The 10,000-nt window shown below is 44.3% G+C and overlaps 1 protein-coding gene across 6 annotated transcripts in view; it reads right to left on the bottom strand.

The window, feature by feature from the left end:
- The window catches only part of LOC115183055 (bromodomain-containing protein 4), a 55,359-nt gene that overhangs the window by 8,607 nt on the left and 36,752 nt on the right, over positions 1-10,000 (bottom strand). For 5 of the 6 annotated variants that reach the window (XM_029744409.1, XM_029744411.1, XM_029744410.1 and 2 more), the window contains 10 exons: positions 9,992-10,000; positions 9,558-9,665; positions 9,061-9,299; positions 8,171-8,390; positions 7,324-7,778; positions 4,507-4,819; positions 4,144-4,250; positions 3,525-3,687; positions 992-1,119; positions 20-225 (listed from right to left, as the gene is read on the bottom strand). The exon at positions 9,992-10,000 is cut by the window's right edge and continues 359 nt beyond it. In XM_029744409.1, coding sequence (XP_029600269.1) covers positions 20-225; positions 992-1,119; positions 3,525-3,687; positions 4,144-4,250; positions 4,507-4,819; positions 7,324-7,778; positions 8,171-8,390; positions 9,061-9,299; positions 9,558-9,665; positions 9,992-10,000 — 1,948 coding nt within the window. The remainder of the gene's footprint in view (positions 1-19; positions 226-991; positions 1,120-3,524; positions 3,688-4,143; positions 4,251-4,506; positions 4,820-7,323; positions 7,779-8,170; positions 8,391-9,060; positions 9,300-9,557; positions 9,666-9,991) is intronic. The other variant, XM_029744412.1, reaches the window with a different exon arrangement.

Below are 10,000 nucleotides of genomic sequence, written 5' to 3'. Positions count from 1 at the left end.
ACCCAACTGTAATCCTCACCGTAGTTTCTCCTGCTCCCGGCGCAGTTTGTCCCTCTCAGCCTGCTCTGCCTGGGCCTTAAGAGCCTTTTCTCTCTCCTCTTTCTCCCGGGCGGCCCGGCGGAACTGCTCGAAGCTGTCGCTAGATGACTTCACTGCAGACAAGGGCGCTGACGTGGGCTTCTGGGCCAGGCTGGCCCACGAACCCATGTTCTTCAGTTTCACATCCTGACCGATGGATAGATGGAAAGATAGACGGAGAGTGAGACAGAGACACAGGTAGACAGATGAGCGCGAGGGGGGGAATTGAGGAAGAGCAGATACGTTAGTATTTGATCATGACTGACCAAGGGGTCGACTCATTACATAGCCACTCATTTCAATAGTTTGGCTATGACGGTATTCTCATTATAAGAGATAATATACAGGGTATACCAAACATTAGGAACACCTTGATACACACGGGAAACTGTTGAGCGTGAAAACCCAGCAGCAGTGTAGTTCTTGACAAAAAACTACCATACTCTGTTGAGGCACTTCTAAATCTAAATGGCACACCTACACAATCCAGGTCTCAATTGTCAAGGTTTAAAAACCCTTCTTCAACCTGTTTCCTCCCCTTCATCTACACTGATTGAAGTGGATTTAACAAGTGAGACCAATAAGGGATCATAGCTTCACCTGGATTCACCTGATCAGTCTGTCGTGGAAAGAGCTTCATGTTTTGTATACTCTGTATTACATTTACATTTTAGTCATTTAGCAGACGCGCTTACCATGAGCGACTTACATGAGCAATTAGGGTTAAGTACTTTGCTCAAGGGCATGACGGCAGATTTTTCACCTAGTCAGCTCTGTGAATCGAACCAGTTACCTTTCGGATACTGGCCCATACTAGGCTACCTGCTGCCTAGTATGGGCCAGGAGTTATATGTTTATAATAAGGTGTATGTGTGTATGGCAACGTGCTGCTTGGTCTTCCACCCACTTGTACCTTTTTGGGCGCGACGGGCATTTTGGGCTCCTGTTTGAACTTGTCCTTGTCTGGCAGGGAGGAGGAGGGAGGACCGCTGGGCTCTGAGGAACGGATGACCGGCCGAGAGCTGTCCATCGACTTTACATCTGATGCACATAAACACATACAAGGAATACAGACCATGGTCAAAAAGAAAGACATATGCACTCATTTGCTTTGCACCACAGACAATCACGTTTATTCTTACGGAACGTGTGTTTGTCTGCAAATGAGCACTATTCCCCAATATTGTTCTTCCATACACAGTACACCCCCATATAAAAACACACACCAGGGCTGGGCAATATGGCCAAGGTATTTGACACTATTTTATGTTTTTGAATCATAAAAGTCCTACATTTGCTTTATGAGTAGTGCATGACCCTAGGGTGGCAACACATATATTCTAAGTGTTTATTAATGTGGCTTTCTCCATTCTGATTGATTTAAACACAATTAAAACACTTTTTTTTTTTGTGCATTTCCTGCTCTCATTTGAGATCATTTCCACACTGCCGCATAGGCCTGCACGTTATGGGCAATCGTTTTTAACCAAATGTTAACTTGCGATTTAGATCAAAACACTTTGAACTGTTGTAATCATGGAAATATAATGATTATTATAATTCTATAGTTAGAATATAATAGCAGGCACTTTGAATACAGTGTTTGACATGATAACGAATGAAAATGCCAAGGAGTTATTTGTGACAGAGTAGAAACCAAAGTGTTGGTCAGTGTTTTCCAGGGGACCCTATAATCTTCGGCTACATTAAACGTTTACTATTACTTAATGTAGATAACCATTTCATGCACTGAAATCAGGTTGTATTAGTTAGCTACATTTGTTCTGACGCAGTAGATTTATTAGCTAGCCAGCTGACTAGCGGTGAGCATTAGCGGCTAACACAATTGATTTTAGCCACAACTTGCGAAGACAACTTGCGAAGACTGTTTGCAGACAGTTAGAGAAACTAACAGTGTAATTACAGAACCTTTGTGGATTTATGTTAATAAGCAAAGTGGAAAGGAGCTTTGTTGTATCTGCTGCATTGACTATGCAGTCTCGTAGTCGAAGCATTAACCTCTCTGGTATCATAGGGACGCTAGTGTCCCACCTCGACAACAGCCAGTGAAATTGCAGGGTGCCAAATTCAAACAGAAATCCCATAATTAAAATTCCTTAAACATACAAGTATTATACACCATTTTAAAGATAAACTTCTTGTTAATTCAACCACAGTGTCCGATTTCAAAAAGGCTTTACGGCGAAAGTACACAATGCGATTATGTTAGGACAGCGCCTAGCCACAAAACACCATACAGACATTTTCCAGCCAAGGAAAGGACTCACTAAAGTCAGAAATAGCGATTAAATTAATCACTTACCTTTGATGATCTTCATCTGGTGGCACTCCCAGGACTCCATGTCACACAATAAATGTTTGTTTAGTTCAATAATGTTCCTCTTTATGTCCAAAAAACTCAATTTTGTTGGTGCGTTTAGTTCAGTAATCCAAAGGCACAAAGCGCGCTCTCAACATCCAGACGAAAAGTCAAAAAAGTACAATAAAAGTTCGTAGAAAGATGTCAAACGATGTTTAAAATCAATCCTCAGGTTGTTTTTGTCATAAATAATCAATAATATTTCAACCGGACAAAAGCTTCGTCAATAGAAAAGGAGAAACAAGAAAGGTGCGCTGGGCTCATGTCTGGAAATGTCCACTGTCCTCTCATTGAAAGTGCTGTATCTCCCTCATTTTTCAGAGTAAAAGCCTGAAACAATGCCTAAAGACTGGCCACATGTAAAAGAAGCCATAGATATCGTGAACTGGGTACTAAGTCTTTGTATGGTGGATAGGCTTTCAATGGAAAAACAGCCTTTCAAAATAATAGTACTTCCTGGATGGATTTTCCTCAGGTTTTCGCCTGCCATATCAGTTCTGTTATACTCACAGACATTATTCTAACAGTTTTGGAAACTTTAGAGTGTTTTCTATCCAAATCTACCAATTATATGCATATCCTAGCCTCTAGGCCTGAGTAGCAGGCAGTTTAATTTGGGCACGCTTTTCATCCAAAATTCCGAATGCTGCCCTTTATCCTAGTGAAGTTAACTGTCCTACTTGATTGACAGGGGGCGGGGCTTGGTGAGAGAGTGAGAGCAACGACTCAAGTAGCGGAGTAAACTATAAAAGAGGACGTTACACACGGCGGAGTTGCGTAACACATTTAACAAACCAAACATTGAAATACCATTATAGAAGTTACAGTAAAAACTCAAACCGGTCAATGCATCAATACCGGTATATAGTAAAATACAGTATAACGCCCAGCCCTAACACACAAAGTTTTGTTTTGCTATCCTTGTGGGGACCAAATAATTGATTCCTATCCTATTTTCCTCTAACCCTAAATCTAACCCTGAACCTAACCATAATACTAACTCTAAATCCCAAAATATATTTTTTCCCTTGTGGGTCCCAGCAAGGGTCCCCACAGGTGTACTCACTCTGCTGTGCATGACCTGGTAGAGAGGGCTTGCTGTGGCAGTCTGGGTGTTTGTGAGGGTCTTGTCTCATGGCTGGGCCGAAGGGCTCTCCTCCTCTCATCACTGGAGAGGGAGGCAACTTCTCTTCTTTCAAGCCTACCAGGGCCGGGGGCGCACGCTGCTCCTTCAACACAGCACAAAGCCGGACAGGGTTAAAGGCGCATTCTGGAAGATGTTCTGCTGTTCAATGGTCGTTTTGATGAATGTTATTCACCCATTAAAAAACAGACTTAGGATTGTGGCTTAAATGCTTGCTGTCCCTTCAACAAGCACATAGAAATAGGTTAACGCGTACATTCCCCACACAGAGGCTCTATCGAATTTCACACGGCACAACCAGAGATCAGGTATCCAGGGATCCAAATAGTATTTGTTTTCATTTAAATACGTTCAGCTTTTCATTGAGCCTGCCTGGAGTTCACTTTTTTTTAGGATTAGTCTATTAACTTCATTGTGCCAGGCAAGCTCAAACAATCCAGCAAAGCTATAGTACTTGAGAGAAAACAAATATTATTTGAATGCACGTTTTCTAAACAGATCCAGACTGACAGAAATAGAGACCGACACACACAATACTCACTTTCTTGGGCTGCAGGTTGTGTGGCGGAGACTGGTGCGTTATGGGCGGATACTGGGGGAGGTGGGGGGAATGCATCATGATGGGGGAGGGGTTCTCCCTTAGGTGCCCTGTAGGCAGAACAGAAAGGGAATGATTAGAAGCACCATTTAGTCTGATTCAAATCCTACAGCAGTGTCCTAACATACCGAAACACACAACGTTCTAAATTGTCCCTTTTGCAGTCATGCTGTATAGATTGCTGTGTTATAATAATGTAGTTCCTGAGATACTACACACTTCCAGGTTTTATGAGATCTGAGGTTTTCCAATAAATTGATCAATCAACCAATTTAATCAATCAATCAATCAACACTTGAGTCTCACCGCTGTTGTATGGATCAGCCTTGATCTGTCGAGGGGAGAGGTGTTGCTGGATGATGTGCTGTGCTTTGGCGGAGGACTGCATGGACCCCTTGTGTTGCCCTGCAGCGGCATGCCTGTCTGACTGACCCGTCTGCTGCGCCACCGGCCCCTGGGAGGGGTAACCCATCTGGGCATGCTGCTGCAGGTGGCGGGCAACCTGGTGCGGGGGTAGGATCTGCTGGGGCTGGCGCGAGGGGGGGGTGGGTTTGGACTGGGGCTGGGGAAGCTGGACTGAGAGCTGGGGTGGCTGAAGAGAGGGTTGGGAGGGCTGGACCTAGGATAGGAGGATAGGATCAATTTAATGTCCCAGAAGGCAAATTTTACTAAGACACACAGTGACTCTGTATAAGAAATAAACAATGTACATTACACACTCACTGTACACAATACAAATATTATAAAAGCATTATGTGGACCCAAAGAAGAGTAGCTGCTGCTTCTGCAAAAGCTAAATGGGGATCCAAATAAACTAGGGCTGACCCCATTTAGTTGACAGGCTGTTGGTCGCCAGATTTTCTTTTGTCTAACAGTTTTTTATTTTCATGGTGTACAAGACACCTGTCTGATTTGCGCCCGTCTCGGTGGACTAATCCATTGCGGCAACCTCAGGGATGGCACAATCCATCACTCTTAAGTTATATGTATATGGTTATAATATGTAAAAAAAGAAATCTAATATTATTGTATAAGAAATGCGCTTTCTCCCGCGTTGGATATCGTTGCCGTCCGCGGTTTTTGAAATAATCTTCAGTGCGCCGTAGAATTGCCGCCTTTCCCTATGTTGCCATCTACATGATGGCAAAATGAACCAGCATATTGGGATTGAGAACAATGCAGCAGCAGAATGGATGAGGAAACAGCCCTTGCCTTAAGCCCTAATTTTCCCCCGGGGGGGGCGGGGGGGGGGGGCTCGGTTGGTTGAGGGGCAGCTCTTGGGGAACTGTGGGAGGATCTTGGATGGTTGGTGGCCTGGAGGTTGGGGTCTTGGGCCAGTGGGTCGCTGGTTCGGGTCCGCATTTTAACTTGGTGGGAGATCTGTCGACGTGCCCTTGGGTGGGATGCTTGACCCCTCCTGTGGGTCGCTCTGGACGGGAGACGGTTAGATGACTGAACGTAATGTAAATGTTGAATGGCTTTACTGCAGGTAGATTGTATTTTTTTAAATATTTTTAAAAACAATTCCAGACAGAATAACCTACTGTTTTTTGACGAACTCCAAGGTCCTCTGAAAATACTAGTCCCTTGCGAATCGACATCCCTGTGTTTTGAGAGAAATGTCTGTTTGACAGGTGTTGCTCACAGATTGTGGAAGAAAACAATAACTGATTTGACAGCACCACAACCACCATCGAGCTGTAGGACTAAGAGCGCATCCTGTTTAGTCTTAATACGGTAAATTATTTAGGCCTATATTTTAATATATAGTCTAATGTATCAATCAATCATTTATTCGTTCATGCCATTACATTTACATTTGCATGCTTTTGAAATGAAATCAAGCAGTTTTGTTTTAAAATGAAATAAAGTGAGCTTTGAATAACTAGCCTAAACAAGAAATAAACCGTAATTCACAAATGCATGCAACTGTTTTTAGTCTGCTACAATAAAGGCTTTATATATTATTCGTTAGAACAGAGGCTATGGCACACTTATTTAGTGTTGTTTACACTGTCCCAATTGGTCAGAAAAAAGTATATTGTAATCTAACAGCAGCTGTTTGGCACATAATACTCACGCAACGCTTGCTCCTATACCCTCCTTTTTCTGGACCTCCAGTAGTTTCCACAACTAAGTCAAATGTCTTCACACACACCTGACTTGCCCTTTCCCTCCTGAGCAACCAGTAAACATTCTCCTGTTTCAAGTTTATTTTTCACATCATCTGCCTCCGGACGTGCTACCTGTCCCAGACCTGCTGGAACCCTGACCTATTCACCGGACGTGCTACCTGTCCCAGACCTGCTGTTTTCAACTCTCTAGAGACAGCAGGAGCGGTAGAGATACTCTCAAAGATCAGCTATGAAAAAGCCAACTGACACTTACTCTTGTGTTACTGACTTGTTGCACCCTCGACAACTACTATGATTATTATTATTTGACCATGCTGGTCATTTATGAACATTTGAACATCTAGGCCATGTGCTGTTATAATCTCCACCCGGCACAGCCAGAAGAGGACTGGCCACCCCTCATAGCCTGGTTCCTCTCTAGGTTTCTTCCTAGGTTTTGGCCTTTCTAGGGAGTTTTTCCTAGCCACCGTGCTTCTACACCTGCATTGCTTGCTCTTTGGGGTTTTAGGCTGGGTTTCTGTATAGCACTTTGAGATATCAGCTGATGTAAGAAGGGCTATATAAATACATTTGATTTGATGATTTAGCTGTCGACATTACTGTGTTTATTTTATTTTAACCAATTAATTGATGTGATTATGATAGGCTATTGGTCAGGCCCTATTGGTCACATACATGCGATGCTTACATGTGTCACGTAAAGAGAGCAAGGGTTGAGGGAATAGGGAATGTTTTTCCTAAACAAATGAGGGATTTCAGTAACAGAACTTCTGTCAGAAACAAGTAAGAAACTATATGGCTGTAATGATGTTGCAGCTTCAGCACGGACAGCTCAATAAACACTTGCTGTGCTGTCTTTCGCTGCAGTAGGGAGGAGAGCGAGACAACGTCGCCAGTCACATACAGGACAACTCATTCGACCAATATTATTTTTAGTCGGGGACAGCCCTAAAATATATTACACACTCAACATATACACAATACAGACCTGTACAGACTGCAGGAGGGGAGCCTGGTTCTGTTGTTGTTGGCGAACCTGGAGAGACTGCATGATCTGCTGGGGATTGTGTGGTTGTTGGCCAGGTCTTCCCTGGCTTTGTCCCTGCTGGAGCTGTTGCAGGTAGAGATGCACCTGGCGAAGGGGTAAGGGCGGAATCACCTCCTCATCATCCTCCAGGAGCATCTGGGGGGGCTTGGAGGACAACATGCCCTGAGGGGTGAGGGTGGGGGGGGAAAGGGGCCGCTGCTGCAGGGACTGAGGGGGGGCGGGGTGGAGGATGTGGGGCTGGAGGTGGTGCTGGGGTGGAGGGGCTTGTGGCTGGAGCTGTTGTAGTAGTAGGGTTGGCTGGGTCGCTGGTTGCTGCTGCTGGGGGGGTTTGGGAGGTAGAGCTGCTGCCCTGTGGCTAGGTCGAGACGGCTGCTGGGGCAAGGCGATGTGCAAAGCTACATGCGAAGAGGAGGAAGGGAAACAATGAGAAAAAGGTGGTTAGGAGAGTCATGATGGAAACATCACGATGAAAAAAAGTCAAAGGACTGCCTAGTTAATCTAATCATAGGTCAATAAATTCTTAGAATAAACTTTTAGGAAGCCTTCAGATAACCCAAGACCAACTTATTGCAGAACTGGGTTCAAATAGTGTTTTCTTTCAAATACTTATCTTGCGCTCAATCGATCCTGCCCAGTGCACCAGATGGGTGGGATTGGAAAATTATGGACTATTCCATTGGTCCCATTACGCCAGGCAAGCTCAAATCAACCATAGTATTAGTATTAGAAAAAATACCAAAGACTATCTGATCTCAGGCAGGTGTGGCTTGAAGAGGCCGGGACTTACCTGGGTTAGGGTTGGGGTGGATGGGGTGCTGGTTGAGAAAGGGGTGCGTCTCTGGGGACACGGGCCCCGCTGCCGAGTGAACGTTGAGGTGGGGGGGCACGGCAGGCGACGAGGAGTGGTGGTGTTGGGACAGGTGCATGAGGGGCTGCTGGCTGAAGTGGGGCAGCAAATCAAATGTGTTCTCCAGCAGCTGGGAGGACTCCAACGCCGTGACCGTTACCTAGACATTACATACACGCACCATCATACAATGAACTTCACTGCTGCACTTTTCTAAATGCTTTTTTAGTTAGCTGTAAAGTCCCACTGTACAGTCCCCATCCCATCAAATCGTATTGGTCACATACACATATTTAGCAGATGTTATTGTGTGTGTAGCGAAAAGCCCCACTACATGTTTTCTATATCGTCTTACTGCTGTTTTTAAGTCCTGTAATAAGCTTTAATGAAAACAGACAATAAAATGCTATTTTGTCGTATCTTTAGCACCACATAGAAAATAAGCATTCAAGCTTTGTTTTTCCCCCATAATTGATCATGTATGCAATGTTAAGTATCTTAAATTTTAAATCTTTATTTTAACAGGGAAAACAGACTGAGACCTGGATCTCTTTTACGGCTGTGCCCTGTGTAAACATGTTGACATGTACAGTTTTAGGCATACAGACAAGAACATTTCAAACATACAAAACAAAGACACAATTCAACAGAAACAATCACAGACAAATAAATCCTGTACTTGTGTATTTTCCTACTAGCACTGACTTTTCTGAGGGAACATGTACTTACGACTGTGATATGTGGTTATCTAAATGACCAAAATGTTAAATATGTCTCCGGCTGGAGCAGCTTACTACTTTTAGTTCTCTCATAAATTCAATCAATCTTACCGGGGGAGGGGCCATGTAGGTGGCGGGGGAGGGATTATGGTGCTGTTGTTGCTTCAGGTGGATGCTGGGCTGCAGAACAGGACCCTGGGGGTGAGGGTGGCCCTGGGGGTGAGGGTGGCCCTGGGGGTGAGGGTGGCCCTGGGGGTGAGGACCAGCTCCAGACATGGTATGGTGGAGATGGGGCTTCTTCCCTTCGTTGGTCCCATGGCCTTTCTTCTGTTTCTGTTTAGGAGGGATTCCTGACAAGAGAAGGCAGAGAGGAGATCCTGACTACTGAATGAAGCTTTCGTCTATCAATTCTGAATACGTGATAAAAATCTGTTGTTGACCACAGCCACAATGTGAGATTGTTAAATATTGAAGTATTGACCATGATATATGCATGAGGTAAATAATATGGGGCACATGCGAAATACCTCAATGTTACACTTCAAACCAAAGAAGATAAAAACAACATTTGAGGAGTGAAATGAGAAGGGCTTGGTGCGTGTTCCTACCCTTCTCCTCATCACTGTCTGAGGAGCTGGAGTCGCTGCTGTCGGAGTCAGAGGAGGAACTGGCCTTGACCTTGGCGGCCGTCATGGCCTCCATGGTCTTCTCTGCCACTATAGGAGAGGGCGGCACGTGACTCAACATTTTCTCAAGACACACTATCTTCCACAAACATGTTGTTTGGTCAACATAAAACTACATTGCTAAGACAAAGTTAAAGGAAACCGTTTGGCAAAACGATAAAAAGTGACCTAGGAGCTAGAGGAAAGCTGTGGAAAAATTATCTTAATAATACCTCGTTATTCATGTTTTTGTAAACGCAATTTTGGGATACATTTGAATGAATTACGCAACATCATTACATTTCAAATTATTTGTAGGGGGTCAGGGAGTTTCTGTTTGGCCACAGGGGCAGGCAAAGACACATGTTGAGACTCACCAGGAACCT

Source organism: Salmo trutta, unplaced genomic scaffold (genome assembly GCF_901001165.1).
Source record: "Salmo trutta unplaced genomic scaffold, fSalTru1.1, whole genome shotgun sequence".
Classification (NCBI taxonomy): Eukaryota; Metazoa; Chordata; class Actinopteri; order Salmoniformes; family Salmonidae; genus Salmo; species Salmo trutta.
This window is presented reverse-complemented; position numbering and strand designations above follow the sequence as displayed.